The sequence below is a fragment of the Oncorhynchus gorbuscha genome, linkage group LG05, assembly GCF_021184085.1.
Source record: "Oncorhynchus gorbuscha isolate QuinsamMale2020 ecotype Even-year linkage group LG05, OgorEven_v1.0, whole genome shotgun sequence".
NCBI classification, from domain to species: Eukaryota; Metazoa; Chordata; class Actinopteri; order Salmoniformes; family Salmonidae; genus Oncorhynchus; species Oncorhynchus gorbuscha.
The window spans coordinates 58,649,213-58,676,457 of record NC_060177.1 but is presented as its reverse complement, the minus strand read 5'-3'; the positions used below and the strand labels follow the sequence as shown (position 1 = coordinate 58,676,457).

General features: G+C 45.0%; 2 protein-coding genes across 4 annotated transcripts in view; both read right to left on the bottom strand.

The window, feature by feature from the left end:
* Window positions 1–73: 73 nt before the first annotated feature.
* On the bottom strand, window positions 74–2,762 carry LOC124036163 (tumor necrosis factor ligand superfamily member 6-like). The gene is made up of 4 exons (XM_046350368.1): window positions 2,333–2,762; window positions 2,122–2,149; window positions 1,962–2,012; window positions 74–1,862 (listed from the first exon to the last, which is right to left on the bottom strand). Exons 1-4 carry the CDS (start codon window positions 2,534–2,536, stop codon window positions 1,393–1,395), a joined length of 753 nt encoding a protein of 250 aa, XP_046206324.1. The 5' UTR covers window positions 2,537–2,762; the 3' UTR covers window positions 74–1,392.
* Window positions 2,763–6,100: 3,338 nt separating this feature from the next.
* Window positions 6,101–27,245, bottom strand: part of LOC124036161 (multiple epidermal growth factor-like domains protein 9) — a 39,778-nt gene continuing 18,633 nt past the window's right edge. For 2 of the 3 annotated variants that reach the window (XM_046350365.1, XM_046350363.1), the window contains exons 3-6: window positions 20,766–20,905; window positions 19,298–19,447; window positions 8,325–8,594; window positions 6,101–8,219 (exon numbers count right to left, since the gene is read on the bottom strand). In XM_046350365.1, coding sequence (XP_046206321.1) covers window positions 7,708–8,219; window positions 8,325–8,594; window positions 19,298–19,447; window positions 20,766–20,905 — 1,072 coding nt within the window. In that variant the 3' untranslated portion in view covers window positions 6,101–7,707. The remainder of the gene's footprint in view (window positions 8,220–8,324; window positions 8,595–19,297; window positions 19,448–20,765; window positions 20,906–27,245) is intronic. The other variant, XM_046350364.1, reaches the window with a different exon arrangement.

Here is a 27,245-nt window from a genome sequence, read left to right as displayed (position 1 = left end):
TTACTACTGAACTTAAGTAAGCTTGTCATAACAAAGGGGTTGAATACTTATTGACACAAGACATTTGAGCTTTTCATTTTTTATTACTTTGTAAAAATGTCAAAAAACATCATTCCACTTTGACATGATGTGGTATTGCGTGTAGGCCAGTGACACACAAATCTCAATTTAATCCATTTTAAATTCAGGCTCACAACAAAATGTGGAAAAGTCAAGGGGTGTGAATACTCTCTGAAGGCACTGGTCAGCCTGTGTAAACAGGAAGCCTGGCATCATTGTATCAACATTTACAACATTGGGTGTTGTCTGTCACACGATGGTGCAATACCGTGCATGCCATGCATTCTTAAGTAAGGTTAGGTTGAGGTGGTAAACACAGTGTACGCCCATACTGTTGTTTATCTGCTGGAAACACACCTCACATGTCACTTTTACTTGGTTTAATACCGTAGAAAACTGAATGAGCTTTAAGGACACGTGTAGCTGACACAGTACCCAACCCCACGGGACAGGCTGGGAACACCACAGGGTCAGCCGTAGAGAGGCACTCATGGAGCAGTTGAGATTAAATGTGTTCCTCAAGGGCACAACTCAGACATTCCGCATCAGCCCTGGGGGTTTCAACCAGCAGCCCTCTAGTAACTAGTCCGCTTCTCTTACTACGTAGGAACTGTCACCCCACAAACACTTTCAACGGCCCAGGGTTGGACTCTACTTATTTCTAACAGAAATGAAGTTGAATACCACACACCACATTTGGGTAAGATCATCAATCTCATCTAAAGTTCCCTATTTGTCTGTGTGACGGACGTCACCGTTCTTGCTTAACTGTACGTCTTCCTTAACCATCAGACCACAACGAGACTGGAACTCTGGACCTCGGCACTGCAAACACATGTGACCACCCTCGTGTCCTCCCCACTAATGCAACCCGCTGACTCGGCATACATTTCCCAGCTTGTACTTGTCATAGGCTGCATTTACACAGACAGCCCAATTCTGATCTTGTGCCAAATTATTGTCAAAAGAGCTGATTGGTCAAACGACCAATTTGTGGATAAAGATCAGAATTGGGATAACCCTATAGCAACATCACTGTTTTACTGAATAAATTGTTATTTATGGCCACACTTGAGATCATAATAACATTGCAATGTTGTACTTCAAGTGCTCTTTCACGCACATTCTCAAATCAAATCTCTCCAGAAATAAATAAAGTATATAGTGAACAGATATGACATTTGTCTGATAAGTGATAGTGGTTCCAATCATTTCAACAAAGCCCTGCTCTCATTATGTAGCAGTTGACACAAGTCACGACTTATTCAATAAAAAATAGAAACCTAAAGCAGACATATATACAGCCCTAAAGTCCATTATTATCCCTGTACCTCAAATGAGATGTGCCCCAAAAAATGTCTTGTCTTCTTGAAGGAGCATCAACTCATGGTACCTGTCCTCGTTACTCACTCTAAGCCTGTCCCCAGCTTTTAGTTTAAACACTCCGGATGTGCGTGGAGACTTTTCCCAGTAAGGAACCACTGAGTCCTCCTCCACGCAGCCCTCTGAGCCAGGGGGCTGACTGCAGTACACTGTGTCAGATGCTGTTAGGAGTTCTCTGTCATTCTGGTAGTTCATTGCAAACAGGATCACCCTCTGGGAGAGGATGAAAACAGGGTCCTCTTTGCTACACACAAAGTGACTAGGTCTTCGGAAGGTGATCTGCAGGTAAACCTCGTACACGCCATCTTTCGGCACGATGAGGTCGCCGTCATCATACTCAAAGTCGCTGAGGTGAGCAAGTCCAAGTCTGTCCTCCCATTCAAGGTATTCCCTCTTCGAATGATTAAATGAGGCTGGAGCTGGAAGAGTGACAAGGAGGACATTACCTTTAAGCTTAGTCTTATTGATTGGTCTTTCAAGCAGTAATATCATGAATAGTCTGGGTATCATAATTGTACCTGTCAGATGAGCACTTGGATTGGTTCTAACTTGCTGCTGCTGAAGACTGCCTATATGGAGGGATAAAATAGACAGTGTGAGGATGAGGATGAGGATGATGATAACGATGATTATAATAATATCATGACAACCATAATAATAATAATAATCAGGATTTACCTATAGAATAGCTTCCGGCTGAAGTGAGCTACAAATAAAGACACAAGATCCATTCAGATTTACTGTGTATACTAGTCTGCAAGATACACCACAGCTCTCTACAATTAGAATGACAAGCGTTTTCTGATCTCTCTAATAATTATATACATTTACTTTAGGCTACTGGACCTAACCATTTCGATTCTTACCACACACACAAAAATAAGCTTACCTGGTTGTCCGCTGCTTTATGTTGATATGCGTGTAGCAGGAGTGCAGCACACGACAGAAGTACAGAGACAAACGCAGCGAACCGAGTGAGGCACACAGACAGCACTTTATCTCTGCGGCTCACCCGGGAATAAAGAATCCTGTCACTCTTCGCACGATGACACCGGATCTCACAGCAAACCTCTTCATTGGCAGCGGCTGTCATGATCACCAGGGAGTGAGTAAGACTCAATGGATTTTGCCGTTCAAGTCCGACGTTTATAAATCTTGTCGCCCACGTTCCACCTACAGTCAGGGTATCGTGTAAACGTGTTGTCTCAATCTGTGAGTTTCAGTGTAGGGCCTGCAGTGGCCAATTTTTCATGTAGCACTGAACTTCCTGTTTAGACATTGAACTTGATAGGACTGAATAGGAACCTAGCCATACCACAAACCAAAATATTGTTGTAAATATCGTGACTCAACAGCAATGGATTTAAGGTAATTGTATTTTTTCTCAAATTGTTACAGGATTCAAATTTCAATCAAGTTTAAAATATAATCTTTCGAAATGTTCAATAAATAATAGATCATTAAATAAATCCGTACGAAAAAAGAGCGCAGTCAGAGTGCAGTATAACTGCAGTACACTATGCTGGAAATATTGCCTGCAAAATAACCCTCAAAATGTACTGCAGTAATTTTGTAGTAAAACTGTACTTACAGTACAGTATAACTGAACTGCATTACACTGCAAAATACCACAGTGCACTGCAGTTACAGCACTTTTACTGCAGTTTTAAAACAGCAATATATTTTGTAAATGGATAAGTCATCCAATCAAAGCAAAAAATAGACAAAATTAAAAGTGTCTTTTCATGGTTTGTTTTTTGTTTAAGTTACTGCTCTTTATTGACCATAACTGGCAGTAGACATGCTCAGTCTTCATTGTCACAACACCAGTGGTGGCTGGTGCCCCTTAAAATGGGGAGGATGGGCTCATAGTAATGGCTGGAACGGAATGAATGGAAGGGTCTCAGACTCAAAAAAACACCTGGTTTCCATGTGTTTTATACCATTCCATTGACTCCATTCATTATTATGAGTCGCCCTCCCATCACCAGCCTCCACTGAACAGAACACATAGGTCACGTTCCCCTGTTCAGACCTTGCACGCATCAACCAATGATTGCGTGTGCCGTTGGGCACCAGATTGTTATAACATATGATGTGATTAGCGATAAATTAAAATATCTATCTAGATGTTGTAAGCTCTGGCATGCATCAGCAATGCCTGGGGCAGAGGAATGTTCCCTATACACTGGCTGACACTCTCATGGTTGTAAAAAATGAACTGTGTATAAACCACGCCTCCAAATATTCGAATGAGCCGTCAATCTAGACCACCTGGCCAGGCTGGAACGACCGGTGTAATGATACTAATGGTTTCTACTGTTGTGGCTAGAGGAATACAGGTCCATCCAGATGCCAGAACCGTAGAAGCCATCAGTTTCCAAGAAAACAGTAGTATCACCGCAGCGGCCTTGACCACGGTTGCCAGTCACTCTCCTCTGCTTGATTTTCACCTTCAACACACAGCCATTGAGTGTAGATGGGACGACAGCAAACCCAATAGAACTTCTCTCAGGTGTTGGAGGGTCTCGGTCTTCTGGGAGTGACCCTCCCCCACTGCCTCACAAACAGCTCGAAGGACATGGGCTTGAAGGGAACTGGGTACAAGGAACTGCCAGGCCTACGCATCACATGTAATCTCCTTCCATACCTGAAACACAACCCCATTGTGAAGGGCCAGGCAGTCCCATTGTGAGTAGTAGGCCTAGGCGGATTCTGGCCAACCTCCAGTCAGCCCCACACAACTGCCAACACTAGGTGAGTTTCTCTGTTTTCTCTGAAAGTCCTGCTCATCCAAAACCTCCAAGGGGATATTCACCCTGTCTGCCACATGGATGATGACCCTGACCATCTGCTTGGAAACACTCAATACATGGGGGTCTAGCTGCATGGTCCTCTCCTAGCCGGCTGCTGCCCGGGCTGGTAGCTCCCACTGACGGTGCACCAGCTGAGGTGGAGCTACTGCTACACAGTACCGGGCCAAGTACACATGAAAACATTTTGCTGTGTTGCCACTTATGCCCACAAAAAGGACACCAAAATGAATTAAGTTATGCAACTTAAATCTAGAATTCTTAATCTAAACAATAACGAAGAACTCCCCACCACCTGTTTTGCAAAAAAAGGGATGGGGCTGGAAATATTTTGCCACACTCAAATTCATAGATCATAGATCATAGATCATAGATCTAGTTATGGATGCAAGGACTGACTATCCACTATACACGAAATTACCAAAAGTATGTGGACACCCGCTCGTCGAACATCTCATTCCAAAATTGTGGGCATTTATATGGAGTTGGTTCCCCCTTTGCTGCTATAAACAGCCTCCACTCTTCTGGGAAGGCTTTCCATTAGATGTTGGAACATTGCTGCGGGGACTTGCTTCTATTCAGCCACAAGAGCATTAGTGAGGTTGGGCACTGGTGTTGGGTGATTAGGCCTAGCTTGTAGTTGGCATTCCAATTCATCCCAAAGGTTTTCGATGGGGTTGAGGTCAGGACTCTGTGCAGGCAAGTCAATTTCTTCCACACCGATCTCGACAAACCATTTCTGTATGGACCTCAATTTGTGCACGGGGCCATTGTCATGCTGAAAAAGGAAAAGGCCTTCCCCAAACTGTTGCCACAAAGTTGGAAGCACAGAATGGTCTAGAATGTCATCGTATGTGCTGTAACATTAAGATTTCCCTTCACTGGAACTAAGGGGCCTAGCCCGAACCATGAAAAACTGCCACAGACCATTATTATTCTTCTTGCGTCTGCCAAATCCAGATTTGTCCGTCAGACTACCCGATGAGGAAGTGTGATTCATCACTCCAGAGAACACATTTCCACTGCTCCGGAGTCCAATGATGGTGAGATTTACACCACTCCAGCCGACGCTTGGCATTGCATCTGGTGATCTTAGGCTTGTGTGCGGCTGCTTACCGTGGAAACCCATTTCATTAAGCTTCCGACGAACAGTTCTTGTGTTGACGTTGCTTATACACCTGTCAGCAATGGGTGTGGCTGAAATAGCGGAATCCACTCATTTGAATGGGTGTGTGCATACTTTTGTAGATATAGTGTATCAAATGTATAGTTTTAACCATGTTGAGGCTACACAGTGTTTGTTTACATTTACATTGTTTACAAACATTGGAGTAAATCAAGCTTATATTTTGGGTTCTGATGATGTACAACAGCTGAACTAAGGTGATGAGAGATTTATAATCTTCTTCAAGCATCAATGGATATATATTTAAATCATTTATAAGTCCAAAAGTTGATGTAGCAACTACGGATTCTAGCTTTAATAAGAAAACATTCAGAGCAGTCTTCTCTGTTGAACTTAGGCTCGTGAGTGGCGCAGCGGTCTAAGGCACTGCATCTCAGTGCTTGAGGCGTCACCACAAACACCCTGGTTCAAATCCAGGCTGTATCGTGATTGGGAGTCCCATAGGGCGGTGCATGATTGGCCCAGCGTCGTCCGGGTTAGGCCGTCATTGTAAATAAGAATTTGCTCTTAACTGACTTGCCTCGTTTAAATAAAATAAAAATACACTTCATTAGCACTGAAATGACTCAAACACAGAAACACAGCTGCTGTGAAAGGATAACAAACTAAAACTCCAGGTTGGGTAAACATGCAAATATAAAGGAGCTAAACACAGTTACAGACTAACCAAGAAACCCAATTTTATTTATTATTGTATGTGAAATTTTCAGTTTGTGGTATTTACACAATTTACCATGAATAATTTAATTGAAATCAGTAGTTAGGGATGGATGATGACATGTATCCTGCAAGACAATACAGAGGGTAGGTCTATTTATAATTAATTTCCTGTGTGGACTGTGCCCAGACCATATCGGAGCCTTTAAGTGTAACCGTACCGACAGTTCTGAGTGTACAATGCACTCTACCTGTACAATAATAATGATCCTATTCACATTCATCTGTACAATGTCCTACTCTTATTTACAGTGATCACACTGGGGAAAGAGGCAGTACCTGAGGAGTCAGTTCCCTTAATAACTTAAGCCATTAATGAATTTTTACAGAAACAAATCCTAGATATCATTGTAGTTTATAAACAACATAAAAGCACGAGCAGAATTATTAGTGTTGCTGCCAGCAACACATTACCAAGATCGGTCTATTTTGTACTGATATAAGACGATATAGGAAATTAAGGCTAGAATCATTTTGTCCTAGATTTGGATGACTTAAATGAAACCAGCTGAAATGGATGAGCTACTTTTTGAGCTTCCGTAGAGGTAGGCCTTTCTCAAACCAGCAGATCAGCACTCTATCAGTAAAACAAAGTCAATGTGATGATCATAACAAGTAATGGGACCTACTGCCCTGCACAGTGCTGAGTAGAGAGAGGATACAAGGTATATTTGTTTCCTCATCTAAAAAACACTCCTTGTTAATACTCAAGGTAAGGACCTGGCAAGTGTTCATACAGGATACAGGTCATTTAAGCCAGCAGCCGTCACTTTTCCCAATAGCTAACAAAAAAATACATACATATGAACAAATGTTGCACTTTTCAATTTGCATTCAATATATCACACAGTTTTAAACACCATGAAAAACATCTTACACGTGGAACATTTATCCCAAGAACAAAACTGGAAACAATAAATACAATTCATTAAAATAACAATCATTGTCTGGACCAGATCTCCGTTCAAGTTGTAACTTAAACTGCTAGTCCGTTTTAAAAGCTTCTGAAATGCTCGGTCTCCTGATGAGTGGTCTGATGGCCATTGAACTGCATAAGAAACATAAGTGTCCATACAACAGAGACACGGTCCAATACTCTTGCATGGGCAAACACCCCATTACCACAACCATCCACATCCTTAACAGTGCCCTCTGCAGGCACAACTGAAGTAAAACAGTCTACTCTTTGGACCCTTCATTGACTTCTTATTTTACGTGAATCACTTCAATCTGTAACGGAGCCCAAAATCTTGTAATCTTTTGCCAGGACAAAAGCAACAAAGAAACACACCATCCCTTTTTCCTTTGTCTGTCAGTCTGTTAGTGCCAATGGCCTTATGCAGAATCTCCTTCTGTTCCACAGAGGGAGAGAGGAGCTGGATAGAGGGAGTCGAGTTACACATGGAGCTTTGGGTTTGGTGTCCAGCAGCTTTGAAAGTCTTTATCCATTTCATGTCTCTGTCCTGTGAGGCAGGCAGCCAGGCCGGAAGCCTCTGTGTGTGTGTCCAGTCTGTTAGCAGTGTGCAGTCTGTCTGTCTGCCCTGTGGGCTAGGCCTTGTAGCAGTTGCCCTGGGTGGTGAGAGCCAGCTGGCCGTTGGGTGCCACCTCGTTGGCCTCGTCCTCCAGCAAGCCCGATACGTCAGCGTTGGGAATGCTGTCATGGTAACTACTGCAGCTGATGTTGTCCTCCTTCAGCTCGATGGTCCAGAAGGGAGCATTGAGCTTGCGATTCTGGTACTCTCGGTAGGTGTACACCCCTCCCACGAAGCCCAGCAGCACCACCACCACCAGGATGATGACGGCCAGGACGATGACGTTGAACTGGGTCCAGGAGACCTCTGTGAGGGCGGCTGTGGTGTTGTCTGAGGGGCTGCCCAGGCTGGTGAGCAGCGCCTGGGTGGTGGCTACGCTCAGTAGGGTGCTGGAGTTAGTGGTGGAGGGGGGAGCACCGGTGGGCACCGTGGAGGTCAGGCCCTTGCTCCTGGGGGTTGGAGCAGGGGTGGGGGTTTTAGAGGCCTCTGTCATTGTCGTGGGCTCTGGCGTAGGAATTATCCGTGCTGCTAAAAAACAAATTATTTACAATGTGAATGGGAATGCATTCAGCTACTCATGGCACACGCAATATACTAATACTCCTCTGCACCAAATTATTGGATGACCCTTACCTGGGCGGGTGCAGTTGTGGGCGCGGGCGTCCCCTGTGAAGCCGGCGGCACAGAGCTGGCATTGAGGTCCCGTGGTGTTGTTTGTGCAGCTCAGGCAGTGGCCAGTATCAGGTTGGCAGAGCTGGGCCGGGCGTGTCGGGTCTGCGTTACCACTGCAGTCGCAGGGGACACACCCACTGTTGGCACTGTAGAATCCAGCCTTGCATCGGTTACACTGCTGACCACTGTATTCAGACAGGCACTGGTCACACACTGGGAACCCATCAGAGTCTAGGCAAACAAAAAAACACACAAATACAGTTTGAAGTCAGAAGTTTACATACACCATAGCCAAATACATTTAAACTCAGTTTTTCACAATTCCTGACATTTAATCCTAGTAAAAATTCACTGTCTTAGGTGAGTTAGGACCACCACTTTATTTTAAGAATGTGAAATGTCAGAATAATAGTAGAGTGATATATTTCAGCTTTTATTTCTTTCATCACATTCCCAGTGGGTCAGAAGTTTACATACACTCAATTAGTATTTGGTAGCATTGCCTTTAAATTGTTTAACTTGGGTCAAATGTTTCAGGTAGCCTTCCACAAGCTTCCCACAATAAGTTGGGTGAATTCTGACCCATTCTTCCTGACAGAGCTGGTATAACTGAGTCAGGTTTGTAGGCCACCTTGCTCGCACACACTTTTTCAGTTCTGCCTACACATTTTCTATAGGATTGAGGTCAGGGCTTTGTGATGGCCACTCCAATACCTTGACTTGTTGTCCTTAAGTCATTTTGCCACAACTTTGGAAGTATGCTTGGGGTCATTGTCCATTTGGAAGACACATTTGCGACCAAGCTTTAACTTCCTGATTGATGTCTTGATATGTTGCTTCAATATATCCACATACTTTTTCTCCCTCATGATGCCCTCTATTTTGTATAGTGCACCAGTCCCTCCTGCAGCAAAGCACCCCCACAACATGATGCTGCATGAACCATGCTTCACGGCCTCCCCCTTTTTCCTCCTAACAAAATGATGGTCATTATGGCCAAACAGTTCTATTTTTGTTTCATCAGACCAGAAGACATTTCTCAAAAAAGTACAATATTTGTACCATGTGAAGTTGCAAACCGTAGTCAGGCTTTTTTATGGCGGTTTTGGAGCAGTGGCTTCTTCCTTGCTAAGCGGCCTTTCAGGTTGTCGATATAGGACTCGTTTTACTGTGGATATAAATACTTTTGTACCCGTTTCCTCCAGCATCTTCACAAGGTCCTTTGCTGATGTTCTGCGATTGATTTGCACTTTTCGCACCAAAGTACGTTCACCTCTAGGAGACAGTATGCGTCTCCTTCCTGAGCGGTATGGCCATGGTGTTTATGCTTGCGTACTATTGTTTGTACAAATGAATGTGGTACCTTCAGGCGCTTGGAAATTGCTCCCAAGGATGAACCAGACTTGTGGAGGTCTACAATGTTTTTTTCCTCAGTCTTGGCTGATTTCTTTTGATTTTCCCATATTGTTAGGCAGAGGCACTGAGTTTGAAGGTAGGCCTTGAAATACATCCACAGGTACACCTCCAATTGACTCAAATTATGTCAATTGGCCTATCAGAAGCTTCTAACGCCATGACACCATTTCCTGGAATTTTCCAAGCTGTTTAAAGGCACAGTCAATTTAGTGTATGTAATCTTCTGACCCACTGGAATTGTGATACAGTGAATTATAAGTGAAATAATCTGTCTGTAAACAATTGTTGGAAAAATGACTTGTGTCATGCACAAAGTAGATGTCCTAACCGACTTGCCAAAACTATAGTTTGTTAACAAGACATTTGTCGAGTGGTTGAAAAATATGTGTTAATGACTCCAACCTAACATGCTGCCCAAACCTGACACGTCGCGTGCTCGAGCGTTGTAAAATACATATTGAAATCCATGTTATTAAATTATTGCACCCACACTGCTCGCGAGTGCCCACGAGCGTCTGCGTTGCTAAGGGCTAACGCTTCGAACACACCGACTGTGTTTTTGCGTCACTGCTGCATAACATTTTGTGCAGCTAGGGAAATGTCGCATGCGGTTGGACACATGTAGGAGATAATCATTTTCGCAGTATCCTCAAAACGGTGTCTTTTTGACACAACTGCTGACAGCTACAGTGACATAAACACAAAAAGTGCTGCTTTGAGACAAGTGTCCATGATAGTAGGATTGCCAGGTCAGTTTAGTAGTGAGCTTGTGCTAGATGTGGCTAGTTAGTGTTAGCTAACATGAGGTGTGTGTGTGTGTGTGTGTGTGTGTGTGTGTGTGTGTGTGTGTGTGTGTGTGTGTGTGTGTGTGTGTGTGTGTGAAAGAAATAGTCAAATAAATTATGCTAGTTTACTACCCCTGATAACTTTACCAAATAATCATGTTTGAAAGAGTGTGAGTGTGTATGCTAGATAAATAGCAATAGAAATGGTAGATACTACTGTACCCCTGATAATTGGTTCAGATAAGCGTGTGTGTGTGTGTGTGTCTATGTGTACAGTAGGTGACATGCCCATGATAGCCATCTAATAACTATAGTTATGGTAGGTAATGGTTTGGCTTATCATGTTCATGTCTATGTAGAAGAAGACTGTAGGAGGAAGTGGAGAGGACTCAGGGACAGGTATCAGAGAGAGAGAAGGGCAGAGAAAGAGAAGAAGAGGTCTGGGTCAGCAGCTTCAGGCCAGCAGCCTTGGCACTTCTGCCACATTCTTTCTTTTCTGGTTCCATTTATTGTACCTCGGGCAACGAGTGGCAATTTTACAGCCAGACACTCTACTATGTCATCCACAAGTGTTGTTGCCACCGGTGCATCAAGACCCTCAACGTCACCTACAAATGCGACCATCACCTCCACCGGAGGAGTGAGACCCTCTACAACATCATCCACGAGTATGACCACTACCGGTGATCATGGAAGATGATGAAATGGAGGAAGCACCTCTGGATCTAGGACCACCTGAGATTATTCTGAACCTCACGGAAGTGACCACTGAGGACCTCGTTGAACAGGATGTGGCCGTGGAGAGAAACAGAGAGAGAAACGAAGAGGAACAACGTCACACCAGGCTTCATCGGAGGTACCAGCCCCCAGGTCCACTCAACTCATTTCAGCAGAGGCTCCTACAAGCCATCGAGAGGGATGCAGCCCAACCTGATGCTCACAGGAAGGAGGATGAAGAGACCCTCTTTGCCATGAGCCTTGTGCCAACACTGAAGAGGCTGCCTCAGCAAAGAAAAGCAGCAGTCAAGGTTCCAATGTATCAGCTGCTTTTCGAAGCCGAGGTCAATTGTACGTTTTTTTCTCTCCACATCACAGGTAGTGATGCGACAGTGAAGTAAAGTAGGTCATTTTTACAGTATATACATGTAGGTTAATTGGCATTTCAGATCAAAGTATTAATATGAGGCAAATGTATAGCTGTTGTTTCTGGGTTAGAAAATATCCTAAAACAGTTTGCTGTCGAAATATCTGCCTGTCATATTCATCTTTAGATCTGAAATACAAATTCCATGAGTAAACAGCAGGTATTACCAACTTTACCACACTGTTCCTATATTTATGCCACTAACTACACTATACAAGCAGTATTTAATTAACATAAATCTCACCTTTTATGGTGTCATATTATGTTAAGCTTCTATGTGTTGTTTTTCTCTTCCCTTTCAGAAATGGAGTCAATTTAGCCAACCAGCTCACAGGAAGGACAGGAAGAGGAGAGGAGTTGCCGGGGCCGACCAGCTCACAGGAAGGACAGGAAGAGGAGAGGAGTTGCCGGAGCCAACCAGCTCACAGGAAGGACAGGAAGAGGAGAGGAGTTGCCGGGGCCAACCAGCTCACAGGAAGGACAAGAAGAGGAGAGGAGTTGCCGGGGCCAACCAGCTCACAGGAAGGACAGGAAGAGGAGAGGAGTTGCCGGGGCCGACCAGCTCACAGGAAGGACAGGAAGAGGAGAGGAGTTGCCGGGGCCGACCAGCTCACAGGAAGGACAGGAAGAGGAGAGGAGTTGCCGGGGCCGACCAGCTCACAGGAAGGACAGGAAGAGGAGAGGAGTTGCCGGGGCCGACCAGCTCACAGGAAGGACAGGAAGAGGAGTTGTCTGGTTGTTGTTTTGACCTCCCTCATTGTACCTTTCTTTTCACACACGTCAGTTCTGTTTAAATTCACTTAATTCGTAAAGTCATTTGTTTATAAAGTATTAGGATAGTATTCATTATTAGTGTTACATAGATTTCTAAATTGAAACTCATACGGAATTTTCACAGATGCTCTTGGTCTCTTACGAGACTAAAGGTCAATATATTTCTTTCATTTAAAACCACTTGAAAACCAGGGTGTTGAAACTTTTTGTGAAGTTATGTTCCATCGAATGGTCCGTGACGTCCAGGGGCCATTTGTTTGTTTAGCTGTTATGGCTACATATTATTCCCTTTTTCTCAGTGACACACACACACACACTCTTCATACCTCTTCATACCTCAGATCTCCAGTGCCCTGGCCTCTCTCTCTTTACTGACGTTAATGGGAGAGGGAAGGGGTTAAGGTGTGGTCATTACTCCCAAATTTCACTTAAATATAACTTCCAAATGAAGAGAGACAATGATACATAAAGTAATCTGTGGGAAAAATTATATTTTATGGATGGTTCTTAAAATAACCTTTATTTTACGGGGCTCTTAAAAGAGCCGTTTCACTCCACGGCATACTGCCATGGGACATCACCTGCCGGCGATGAGAAGTAGGTGGTCAGCTTCTCCCTCACCTGGAGTGCCTGTCAGGGGGCGTTGTTGGCACCTGCCCTGGTGACATCAGGAAGGTGACCATTTGGCGTGCCCATCTCCATCCGGAGCGGCTCCTGGAATGAACTCCACAGGTAGTTGTGGAGAAGACATGTGGCCTTCACGCAGGCATCGACATTTGAGGGGCTGAGACCAAGTACTCTCTGATACATTCTCCATCGGGCTTCCAGAATCCCAAAGGTGCATTCAACAACTAACCTTGCCCTGGACAGTGGTTTGTTAAAGATCCTTACAGGCTTTTGCAATGGCAGCAGGCGTTCAGCGTAGGGCCTCATGAGACTTAAAGGGAAGGCCTCATCGCCGACGAAGACATGGGGAACAGGTCCCAGGTCTTCAGCCCCAGGGAGTGATGCAGGTGGTGGAATATCCAGGGTGCCATCCTGAAGTGCCTGGCCAAAGGCAGAGTCTCGGAGGGTCACGCCATCACTTCCCTTGCCGTAAGAACCAACATCGACAACACGGAAACAGTAGATGGCATCTACTACAGCCAAGAGTACAACTGAATATGTACCCTGGTAGTTGTAGAATTGCGATCCTGAGCACGGTGGAGCCTGGATTACTACATGTTTCCCTTCAATGGAGCCAAGACAGTTGTGGAAATTCCTCTCCAGGAACTCGGCAGCAATGGCCCTCCAGTCTTCCTCCTTGGGGACAGGCATGTATTCACCAACCAGACAGTCCCAAATGGCTTGTGCCACAGAGGACGTGGACCGTCCAACTTGGAAGATGAATCCTATGGTCCTGTAGGAGTCCCCTGTCGCCAAGAATCTAAAATATAATTCAAAATAATGATCAATATTGTGTATAACTTGAATTCCACCCACATATTATATCTACTCATATAGCTACCTCATTACTGTTTATTATGCTTTACTAATTAGATTGTACTACTCATCAACCATCATTAACAATGCCTTGAAACAGTACAATTCAGTCTATGACTATATCAATAAACTGTAGTCCAGGCCAACTCTACTCTTAGAAAGAATGGTACTATCTACTTAAAAGGGTTCTCTGGCTGTCCCCATAGGAGATCCCTTTTAGGTTCCAGGTAATACCGCTTTTGGTTCCAAGTAGAACCCTATTGGGTTCCATGTATTAAATATTATACCTGGAACCAAAAATGGTTATGCTATGGGGAAAGCAGAAGGAGACTTTTGGAACCTTTTTCTCTAAGAGTGTATGTGAGTCCAATCAGAATGTAATGAATGACTGTAACTGTCTTAAACAACAATGGGTCCTGGAGAAGACTAGCCTACCTTCATCAGGGCAGAAGGCACATTTCTTTTCATTTGGTAACATAATTAAAAAATGATTATAAACCAACTTTGGGAAAAGTTATAGTCTCAATTAACATTCTGTAAAAGTACATCTGATGTCAAATAGGGACTGTTAACTAGAGAGCCCTTTAGCTAGCTAGGTTGCACATAAAAACAATGTATCAAATAAAAATCAATTATGGTATCAAAGGCTTTAAAAATGTACTAGAATGTAGCTTACCAGAGACAAATCACCTGGCGTTCAACTGGGCTGATGGAGTCTCGGTAGTTGTTATTCATCCGGGTGATCCTGGCTCCAACCATCTGGAGCAGGTGATCGAACTGGCTTCGATCCAGACGAAAGTAACTTCGGAATTCCTCTCCAAACAGTCGAAGCTCTTGAATTAGACGGTGGAACTCCCCTGCCTGCTTTCGGGACTTTAACCATCTCTGGACCCACACAGACCTGCGCTTTCGGCGGGGCTGGTCCCGGCCCAACAGCGCAATCAAGACCACCTTCCTCAACGTTGGTCTCATTGTTGAAAGAGCCTACTCTGCTATCTCGACTATGTATTATTGCATTTCGCTCCAAAACTCCAAATTCGATAAATCGAATGTATGCACCACACAGAACACACTGCAACTGCCTCTGTAACGCATTGCTGCAAGGCAAATGCAGCATTCCATTAGAAATGAATGTACTTCTGGTGTATCGAAATGCAATGACACAGTCAATGTGTTCGGAGCATAAAACAGAAGTCATTCCTATTTCTGACGCAGATCGCGCTGCAAGTCCTGCCTCTCCCATCTTCTCATTGGTTTGTAGAAGCAGGTACCCACGTGCCATCTCCTCATTGGTTATACCCACGTGGGTGATTGAAAGACGAACTGTTTTGCCGGTCGTCATGGTAATACTATGAACGTTTAGATGCCAATCACCATATAAATTCAAAGATGAAAAAGCCTGGAAGGAGGAGAGATGAATAGAAACAATTTGGTTGACCGTTTTATGTGTGGATTCATTGTCAGAGTAGAGGACCTTGTGCATTTCAGGTAAAATAACAATTCAATGTTTATATCCCAGGACAAATTAGCTAACAACAGCAAGCTAGCTAAATAGGACAAATTAGCTAGCATGTGCAAGCTAGCTAGCTAAATTACCATACATGTTTAATGCTTTTCGACCTGTCCCCAAATTAATGTAATTGGTTCAGAGTTCGTTTTGATATTTTAACCTGCGTGTCGTGACCGCGTTTGGTATAAGAGACTTGGCTGATGTACCAACACTAGGTGGCACCAGAATGCCAAACACAGATTGGTTTGTAATACTGCACAACGCAAAACGTAAGCCCTATGGCAGTGTCTCTAGTCTTGGCGACTATATAAGAGTTCCCTAGCTAATAATACAACTGTTTTTGTTGCCCAGATACATTTTAAAGCTACCCCAACAGTTTCAGAGAAAAGATTCAAAGGTAATAATAAGCCATTTAGCAGAAATGTGTACCCAAAGAGTTTTTGTGTGGGAATTGAACCCATAACACTTGTCGTAGCAAGTAACCATGCTCTGAGCCACACACAACCACCGATGTAATCAGAGAAAGATATGGCTTAAGTGTGGAACAAACACTGTTCCACAAACACAGGTCTTTACAGCCCGGAATCAAATTCACTTTAATCGTATCTAAAGACTGATCCCTTGTGTTAGAGCATCCTCATCACTTCTCATTATCATGAGATGTCTGTCTCTTCCAGGGTCAGCGTTCTCCTCCAGCCTCTGGTCCTTAGTAATATGATGCTACTAGACAGTGCCCTTCATTCTCTCCTAATGGCTTCATTAACTGTTATATATCCCCTTCTGCTGTAAGCACATCCATTAAGTACCAGGAGGTCTGACACCAAATATTATTGAGTATAATAATCAGGCTTTCTACATGTCATTAGTGTAAGTGTGGATCCCCTCCTAAGCAAGGTAATATAGAAAATAGCCACATACTTATTGGTACCCTAAATGTGTGCTGGCTTAAGTTAGCTTAATATCATCCATATCTAACCCTTTCCGATTTATGGACCCATATGTGTCCACAACAGACACACTTTCCAAAGCGACAATTCAAATCCTAGATGAGAGCAAGACCAATAAAGTCTAGGAGTGATAACACCTCTTATCTACAGGCAGTCTGATTGGTCGGGTTTAACCCTGGGTCGTTGTCAGTGGAATCGCTATTGTCAGAGGGAAACGTGTTAGATCACCAGGAGAGGCAAAGGACCTTCACATACAGATACTGATTCAACGACCTGACCTGGATATTTACCCAGTACCATCCTCCCTCACTACTGCCAGCTCAGCCACTTCCTTTTCACGCACGCACGCACACACACACACACACACACACACACACACACACACACACACACACACACACACACACACACACACACACACACACACACACACACACACACACACACACACACACACACACACACACACACACACACACACACACACACACACACACACACACACACACACACAAGTCCATGTTTTATTAGCCTTTGGATGAATGAGTCAAGCCCTTATGTACCTTTGAGAAAAGAGAAGCTACACACAGATCATTTAATCTCGCTCTCACGGTACTGCATTGTGGATTAGTCACTGTTTCCAGGGCAACCTCTGAGGCTTTTGTTGATTCCTCACACACAACATGATCACCCTACTGCTGCCTGGTTAATTTTTTATTTAACTAGGCAAGTCAGTTAAGAACAAATTCTTATTTACAATGACGGCCTAGGAACAGCAGGTTAACTGCCTTGTTCAGGGGCAGAACGACAGAGTTTTACCTTGTCAGCTCAGGGATTCGATCTAGCAACCTTTCAGTTATTGGCCCAACGCTCTAACCAGGCTACCTGCCGCCCCTAATTCAAGGTGCTGTGTTGTGGTGCCACCCACCCCCTCTGTTCTACTGCCTGACTAGCTTGCTGTGAAGTGGCCCAGCTGTGCCCAGGATGTTCAGTGCGATCTATGTTCAGCTCAAACTGGCGTGTCCACCTTCCACTCCCTGTCTCCACATGGCTGTTGCCAGGCTGCTGGGACCCAATGGGAGGCCGTAAGCAGTCACATGGCTCCGACCGGACAGACAGACAGACAGACAGACAGACAGACAGACAGACAGACAGACAGACAGACAGACAGACAGACAGACAGACAGACAGACAGACAGACAGACAGACAGACAGACAGACAGACAGACAGACAGACAGACAGACAGACAGACAGACAGACAGACAGACAGACAGAGACAGACACTCTACGTATGTCTGTGGCTCCAAGGCTCAGGCCTCATCTGCTGAGGTATCAGTTTAGTAGGGATACAGACCTATACTGGCTTGCTTGGTTAAAACATGCTTAATAGCGAACGTGTCTACCTGAGACATTTGGGATTTTGCTGATATGAGGAGACCCATCCACTGTCAAGAAGCCTAACTGTTAGGCCCTAACAGACCAACACCAGCAGGGACAAGAAATTTGGGATTAAACATTGTCAACCAGAGGGTCCAGATATTGACGCTTTGGCAAACCATCACAAGTAAATTGCAATTATCTGTGAAAGACAAGCAGTATGCTTGCGAATAGGGTTATAGTAATGGGGACAAAGCCTTCATCCCTGGCAGTGACTGTCGATGGTGCTTCGCTGTTGGAGAGTTAAGAATAGTGGGGGTACGCTGTACTGGTTGAACATTAACCTGTCACAATAATTAAAACAAAGATGCCATGATAAATAATAGTGTAATAGCCTAAAAGTTATCGTTACCACATGTCACCCCCATTAAAAATTAACGAATGGACTTGAAAATGTGTGGAATGCTCTCCAAAACGCGCTATGGATCGACATTTTGTGAAGGCAGAGATGAGTGGCTGAGTCACATCAATACAGTGGACGCGTCGATTCAGGTTACAAGTGTAGGCCTAATGAATGAAAATGAGCAAATGTTTTGGGTGTTTTGTTACAGATGTCTTTTTCCATTCCCCAAATGGCGTGTGCACAGTGCAATGAAGCCTACGGATGCGGGGATTATTTTAGAGCGGACGAACGTGCGCAGGTAGCCAGGCTTACAGGAGCATTTTGAGGTGATTGACAATCCGATGAAAACATCATGACTGATTATGTTAATATACCCTGATGAAGACAGCTTGTCTGTGGAAACGTTGGTTATTAAATTGCATCTGAGCTCCTAGAGTGTGCAGCGCTCCGTTCCTTTTTGAAGTGTTCTACTCCGCTAGCCAGCACCTCGCCTAAATTGGTGTGCGTTTCTTTCGCCTCTTGGTTATGTTAATACCACATTAAAAAGTCATAGATTTTGAAAGCTGAACAGAAAATCTTTATTATTAGGCCTACAGAGGTGGTATTAGACTAATAGGGACTCTACACTGGGTGTACAAAACAGTAGAAACACCTGCTCTTTACCATGACATTTTACTGATCAGGTGAATCCAGGTGAAATCTATGATCCCTGTTAAATCCACCTCAAATCAGTGTAGATGAAGGGAAGGAGACAGGTTAAAGAAGGATTTTTTAAGCCAGGAGACATGAATTGTGTGTGTGCCATTCAGAGGATGAATGGGCCTAAGTGCCTTTTTAACGGGGTATGGTAGTATGTGCCAGGCGCTCCGGCTTGAGTGTGTTCAGAACTGCGACGCTGCTGGGTTTTTCACGCTCAACAGTTTCCCATTTTGTATCAAGAAAGAACATCCAGCCAACCTGAGTCAACGGACCAGCATCCCTTTGGAATGCTTTCGACACCTTGTAGAGTCCACACCTTGACGAATTGACTGGCAAGGGCACTAATATGGTGACCTAAGAAGGGCACTACTGAGGCAGGGGATAGTGGCTACTCACCAATGTGACAGGTGCCAGTGGAGGTGGTGTTGGAACAGGGGCAGGGGACACAGGCATCGGTGGTGGCAGCACCAGAGCTGCAGTAGAATCTAGGCTTGCATTCCTCACTGTTGGGTCCTTGAGTGTTGGCCTGGCAGTTCAGACAGATGCCTGTGGAAAAGGAGGGAAGTTAAGGTTCAAAGTTAACGCCCATTTCCTATGCTTACATGTTTTGAAAACGGGTCTGTTTCTCCAATGTTGGGACAATGACATATGGTATTTATTGACCACACCTGAACGCTGGTGGTTTTGTTTGTACAGTATAGAAACCATTAATCCAGAAAATACTACTATCCTGCTGATTTGAGCCCCAGACAGTTTAGTTGGTTGTTACATAGTAATGGAGTTGAGGTTTTTGTGGAAAAGGAACCAATACTTCTATATGGGATATGAAATGATTCTGTATAGTGGGGAATTGCAGATGTTCTCTAAATGGAGGAATACAGTAAACACTATTGTTGTTTTCTGTCCTTCTCGATAGAGGACACCTCTCGATATCGGACAGCTAACTATCACTCTTATCTAAAAATCAATGACCCTATAGAAGTCAGAACAAATCAGCTTGATTTTCCAGTATTCAGATTGAAATGGAACAGGTCACTGTCATGTTAATCTGGAAGAGACAGTCTAATGTGTTTTGCATACCCTCATGTTTCTTATGTAACACTCCCTGGCATTGTCCATGACATCAGACCTGAGCTAAGGAAGTACATCCACAGCATTTATCATTCTTCTGCATCACAATGGCAGACACAGGGGTTCAACAATCCCATCCACCTTGACCCTCTCCAAGCCTCTCAATAGCTGTCCACTCACACAACGATACACAGGATGGGACACGGACACACACGGGATTAGTGTGTAACAGGTAATCAAATGGCTACCCAGACTATTTGCATTGTGTGCCTCCTCCCAAACCCCTCTTTTTACGCTGCTGCTCCTCTCTGTTTATCATATATGCATAGTGACTTTAACTATACATTCATGTACATACTACCTCAATTGGGCCGATAAACCAGTGCTCCTGCACATTGGCTAAGCGGGCTATCTGTATTGTGTCCCCACACACCACCCACCAACCCCTCTTTTACACTACTGCTACTCTCTGTTTGTCATATATGCATAGTCACTTTAACCATATCTACATACTACCTCAGTCAGCCTGACTAACCGGTGTCTGTATGTAGCCTTGCTACTTTTATAGCCTCGCTACTGTATATAGCCTTTTTACAGTTGTTTTTATTTCTTTACTTACCTATTGTTCACCTAATACCTTTTTTGCACTATTGAGAGCCTGTAAGTAAGAATTTCACTGTAAGGTCTACACCGGTTGTATTCAGCGCACGTGACAAATAAACTTTTTGATCTGATTTCAAAGGGTGATTGTTGTGGTTTGTAGATAGAAGGTGTGGTGTAGTGGATTACTCACCCGATTGCGGGTGGCAGTAGTTAGTAAGGCTGTTGCACTGACAGGGTTGGCACCCAGTGCTGCTGAAACGGAAGAAGCCTGGGTGGCACTCGTCACACTTGGGCCCGTACACTCCCGTCTTACACACACACATTCCTGAGCTGAAAGAACAGGAGAGCACAGTCAGCATCCAGATACGGTCACATCACATACTTTGATCCTTCTCTATTTGATTGTCCAGCCTTTATGTTGTGTAACAACCTAACTGTACTGCTGTAATGGTGGGTTTGAGAGCTCTCTACAGTCTGACAGGGAAACTGCACTATTTGGTTAGGATTGCATTAGCCATGACATTCTGTGTCCAGATTATTCTAACGGTTTCACACACAACATCCTGTAGTTTCCCCCTGAGTGGTTTCTCCCATCAATCCATCTGCTATCCATAACACGCCTTGGGCGTTTTGATTCAATTAAGAGATTGTTGTGGTTGTAATGTGTAACTTGTAGTTTTGCTTTAAAAGAAAATGAAAAGCAGATCCTCCCCTCCGTGATGAACAGAGCACAGCTACTCCAGATGGGTTCAATGGCATAGGTTAGGCCAGCCCCCCATCCTCCACAGTTCAAAGCTGTCTACTTAATTCCACTAACATGGTTGGCATGTTCTGGGGGCAGGGCAGCATGGTAGAGTCTGGACCAGACTGGAGCACTCTAGGAACATCTGGTCCAAGGCTGGAGACTGGGAGCCTGCCTGGATCCCACAGCCTACAGGCCAGCCGTGATAATGCTCAGCCTCACAGGGCCTCTTTCTGCCAGGCTTTCACCTCATATACTCTATTAGACAGTGACCTTGAGGAGGGAATGGGTCAGGGTACCTGTGGGATCCTCTTCAAGCATTCAGCACCTCTCAAGAGCTCTCAGCAAGACACAAAAGGACAAACCCCCTCCTGCGTAGCCCTCTCTCTTGCTGGGTAGAAAGAGCAGCTATGCCTGAAGAGAAGGGGTGTAAGAAAGATCTGTCTCGAGCAATAACTCATTTACACCCAGTTGTCTCTGGTCATCGTGGACTGACATGCAGCTCATAACTAACCCTGAATGGTACTGTGAGGATCTGCAGGGTTGGCCTATAATTAAAAATAATAAAAAAACAGGCAAGTCATTCATTACAGGGAATTCCCTGCGGTTTTGATTTAAAGTACAATTTTTACAGAGAATTCACTGTAGTTTTGATTACAGTACAATGCCTTTTGGAAGGAGATGAAAGTAATCAATGATTACAAAATGAAAGGGAAGAATCAACACAGTTTGTCAACTGTTTATTGTCTATGTAAATCTCTGAGGTAATAAAATGGCGGGCTAAAACTAAACAATGGGTTAGTGTGCTGCTGCTGCTGATGATGATGCGTATGATTGCTGACAGCTGGAACTAGAGGGTGCTTTCTATTTGATTATCCAGTCTTGCTAGAGCCCACATAAATCCAATTCAACTTGAGCTCTTTAGCACACCGTCGAGCTTTGAACATCACTTATTTCATTCGCTAATGTGTTCTGTCCTAACGCCAACATACTCCATTGCATTTCACCTGCACATTCCACATACTGCTGTGTGGCCAACCTGCGAAACATTCAAGCTGAAGCATATATTGAATTATACAGCACATGAGACACTGGGGTGGGGGGCTACACTATAGGCTACACACGCGCGCTCTGATTCCAAATCGTCCTGTGTGCTGATCCCCGAGTCTCAAAGGAAAAACACAGCGCGATGAGTCACGCCTGATCACTCCCTTTCACCCAAAAGATCAACCGAATAGATCTGTGGACTACAACAAGCCAATAACAACCAAGCCCAAGAAGTGACAGAGCAGTTGCCTTAATGCCTTCCCATGAGTGCGTGGGCCTTATTCAAATGAAGCCTAATTAAAACACTGCTATTGATGCAAATGTTATGTTGATGGTAATGCTTAGTGGACTGTGTGTAACCTGATGGGAAGAACAAGGCTTTAAGCAGCTCGGAAGGAACAGACAGAGACACACATTCAAAAAAAAAAAAAAAAAAAGCCTAAAATAAACAATCATATGACTCCATGGGATTGGAGGCGGAGAGGAGAAAGCTACAGTAGCAGTAGACTTGGAGAGGGAGCCATAGGAATGTGACACAGTAGAGAAGTAAGAGCTCTTTTCTGTTCCCATGGTTGCAAAGGTCCTGTCACTTTGTCAGGTTTTTCAGAAATCACATTTGAAAGACTCCCGGAATCAGGAGGGAATAAGCAGGAAATCCGGAATTCTCCAACCATGATTTCTGGAAAACCTGTGGATTTTGGGAAAGTTGCCAGAATGGTAGCTTATTTGGTAAAAAAAAACAGACAAGAAATTTGGAGGCAGGTTCCCAGTGTCACTGTCAGTGATTCAGTCTCTCTGATGTAAGAAGCTTTTCTTTTCTGGCCAAAGGGAGCAGATGGTGAGACAATCTCATAGTTTAATGTGTTTTCAGCGAGACGTAAACAGTATTGTACGACAGCACTGATCTCATCCCTGGTGGCCCAATTCCCCGACTGTTATCACCACCCAAAACCAACCTGTGATGACACCCTAGAAGCCCCCATCTGTGGTGGTATCTATTGAGCCACAATGAAACGTTCAAACTACCACCCACGTAGTGTCACTAGGTGGAGGAGGGGGTTGTTTTGGTGTGTTTTCATTGGGCTTCAGGCTGCGTAGCCCAGCCACTCTGTTCCGTGTTACAGACGCATATTAACTAGGTCAGTATTACATGGCAACCAGGCAGTTCGGCTGTTCTGCTGCTGCCATGGCGATGCCGGCCATAAGTTGCTTGCGCATGACTGGGGAATCACAATAGACTGAGCACATATCTGTGCTGACTGCATCCTCTTTAACCACAGGGAAACAACAGAAGTCAGAAATGCAGTCTGTGTTCTCATACACACAATGCGGAGGGAGAATGGTCGCCAGTCAAGAAAGACACACACTGTTCTACACTAAGCATGTTTTAGAGTCAGGGCACACTGTCAGATCTTCAGAGAGAGAATGTTTAACAACATCAAGGGCCAAGAGTTGTGATCCATTCCAGAGCACCCCTGGCTCAGGATCATACATTGGACCAGTTATGTAACTCAGCTCAGAGTAAAGCCTGGCACAATGTGCTGGCAGACATGGCCACTGCACTGCACTCCAGCCATTAGAGCAACAAAGCCTCCCCATTGAGTCCTTGCCTCTAATACAGCATGGGATGCTGCCACCTGCTAATGTGAGTGTTGGGTTGGTCGCCTGCAGTGGCCTGTCACTAGGGCTCTTACTACACAGCACTATCCTCTTCGTTCTTCCTCCCCGTCAGAGAAGGCACCCAGCTGTGCTGGTGTAACTGTGCTGGTGTAACATATAGAGTTTGCTAAGTCAAACGACACCGCTGGTTCTGCTCACACTGCCCTACCCTGTGCTCTGACCTCTTTCTCCCCTCTCTCTCCAGATGAAATCTCGCGTCTTGTGACGGCCGGCCGCCCAACAACCTGCCCGCTTGACCCTATCCCCTCCTCTCTTCTCCAGACCATTTCCGGAGACCTTCTCCCTTACCTCACCTTGCTCATCAACTCATCCCTGACCGCTGGCTACGTCCCTTCCGTCTTCAAGAGAGCGAGAGTTGCACCCCTTCTGAAAAAACCTACACTCGATCCCTCCGATGTCAACAATTACAGACCAGTATCCCTTCTTTCTTTTCTCTCCAAAACTCTTGAACGTGCCGTCCTTGGCCAGCTCTCCCGCTATCTCTCTCTGAATGACCTTCTTGATCCAAATCAGTCAGGTTTCAAGACTAGTCATTCAACTGAGACTGCTCTCCTCTGTATCACGGAGGCGCTCCGCACTGCTAAAGCTAACTCTCTCTCCTCTGCTCTCATCCTTCTAGATCTATCGGCTGCCTTCGATACTGTGAACCATCAGATCCTCCTCTCCACCCTCTCCGAGTTGGGCATCTCCGGCGCGGCCCACGCTTGGATTGCGTCCTACCTGACAGGTCGCTCCTACCAGGTGGCGTGGCGAGAATCTGTCTCCTCACCACGCGCTCTCACCACTGGTGTCCCCCAGGGCTCTGTTCTTGGCCCTCTCCTATTCTCGCTATACACCAAGTCACTTGGCTCTGTCATAACCTCACATGGTCTCTCTTATCATTGCTATGCAGACGACACACAATTAATCTTCTCCTTTCCCCCTTCTGATGACCAGGTGGCGAATCGCATCTCTGCATGTCTGGCAGACATATCAGTGTGGATGACGGATCACCACCTCAAGCTGAACCTCGGCAAGACGGAGCTGCTCTTCCTCCCGGGGAAGGACTGCCCGTTCCATGATCTCGCCATCACGGTTGACAACTCCATTGTGTCCTCCTCCCAGAGCGCCAAGAACCTTGGCGTGATCCTGGACAACACCCTGTCGTTCTCAACCAACATCAAGGCGGTGGCCCGTTCCTGTAGGTTCATGCTCTACAACATCCGCAGAGTACGACCCTGCCTCACACAGGAAGCGGCGCAGGTCCTAATCCAGGCACTTGTCATCTCCCGTCTGGATTACTGCAACTCGCTGTTGGCTGGGCTCCCTGCCTGTGCCATTAAACCCCTTCAACTCATCCAGAACGCCGCAGCCCGTCTGGTGTTCAACCTTCCCAAGTTCTCTCACGTCACCCCGCTCCTCTGTTCTCTCCACTGGCTTCCAGTTGAAGCTCGCATCCGCTACAAGACCATGGTGCTTGCCTACGGAGCTGTGAGGGGAACGGCACCTCAGTACCTCCAGGCTCTGATCAGGCCCTACACCCAAATAAGGGCACTGCGTTCATCCACCTCTGGCCTGCTCGCCTCCCTACCACTGAGGAAGTACAGCTCCCGCTCAGCCCAGTCAAAACTGTTCGCTGCCCTGGCCCCCCAATGGTGGAACAAACTCCCTCACGACGCCAGGACAGCGGAGTCAATCACCACCTTCCGGAGACACCTGAAACCCCACCTCTTTAAGGAATACCTAGGATAGGATAAGTAATACCTCTCACCCCCCTTAAGTTTTAGATGCACTATTGTAAAGTGACTGTTCCACTGGATGTCATAAGGTGAATGCACCAATTTGTAAGTCGCTCTGGATAAGAGCGTCTGCTAAATGACTTAAATGTAATGTAAATGTAATATACCAGGAGAGTCCTGTGACGTTTGGATTCCAATGCACCAACCTACTTCCTGCACTCCGGAGCCAACTGCATGCACCACCTGATCAAGAGGCTAACATGTCGCTCTGGAGAAAACAGTAACAGTTCATTTCAGGTGTGAGATAAGGACATCAATGCACTACGGCTCCTCCCACAGTGCTCTGCTAAACTGGTTCATGATGACATGACCCCATCAAAGGGAAGGGAGGAAATTGAGAGGGATCTCCCCGGGTTCCCATTGATTGCCCCAGTAATGTCCAATCAAACTCGCATGAAAAGGGAGAGGTGTGCGCCGGAATCCTTGAAAAGAGAGTGCTTTTTCAACTAAATATCCTAAAATAAAGAAATTAAAGCAGCCAAAACACATGTACACCAAGGCGTGTTTTCATAAACATACAAAATGGCTCGCAATCTCTCAATTCCTTCCTGACAAGAAATATGCAAACATAAAAAAGTATTATTCAAATTTGTTTCGGCTACTGTATTAGAGAGTGAGACTAGGCGGAAATAACTGCCTCAAATCAATATTTCATTACAGACTGTGTTTCCATTCCATAGAGGACGAGGGTGAAAAATAAATGTGCAACTTTAAAAACAGTGCCCCTAAGGATTGGCCCAAATAAACTATTGATATAACATTTATGGCGAAAGGAAGTCATTTGAGCTAGAACATAATTGTTTTTGGTAGTATATTGACATAACTGTGGAGCTAAATCATGGTAGTGGTTTATAGAGCAGTACCACATCATATCAGAATACAATCATTCATTTAGTTGCTAAGATACAGTAATATGAAGCCTCCTACTATGTCATGCTACTGTCTCTTAGCAACAGCTTGTTTTTCCCACAGGCTTGAGATTAGTCCCATTTCTATCAGACTGTCTCTGTGCAGCGGTATCTGTTCGTCAAGCCCCTCAGCCTACACAGAGAGACAGAAAGTGCAGTCGGCACTGTTTCCAATGCTGCACTCATTATTTAGTATTGAGGCCCTAGATGAAGCAGACTACAGGAGGGCGTCAGGAGTACGAACGGGTGCAAAACCTATCCTGTTAGGCTGAGGATTAGCGTCAAATCACCTTCATGTGTTGAGGTTGTTAACGCAGATCGTGATTTAGAAAAGGGCTCAAGACGAGACTGGCCAGGTTCACCTCCTGCAGTCTGCCATCTGTATATGTACACATACTGTATGAGCATATTGTCATGAACTATCAGCCGAATAGGCACAGGTCAAGTCATGATCACTAATCATCACGCCTGAAAACAAATTATCAACGGAAGGCTCTGAGACAAGCTCACAGTTC

Bases quoted from the DNA above. Each gene is read 5' to 3' on its own strand.
- LOC124036163 (XM_046350368.1), bottom strand. From the start codon at position 2,536: ATGACAGCCGCTGCCAATGAAGAGGTTTGCTGTGAGATCCGGTGTCAT. The intron at 2,150-2,332 runs GTAAGCTTATTT...CTTTATTTGTAG, and splicing joins ATAAAGCAGCGGACAACCAG to CTCACTTCAGCCGGAAGCTA. The intron at 1,863-1,961 runs GTACAATTATGA...TCACTCTTCCAG, and splicing joins TCCAAGTGCTCATCTGACAG to CTCCAGCCTCATTTAATCAT.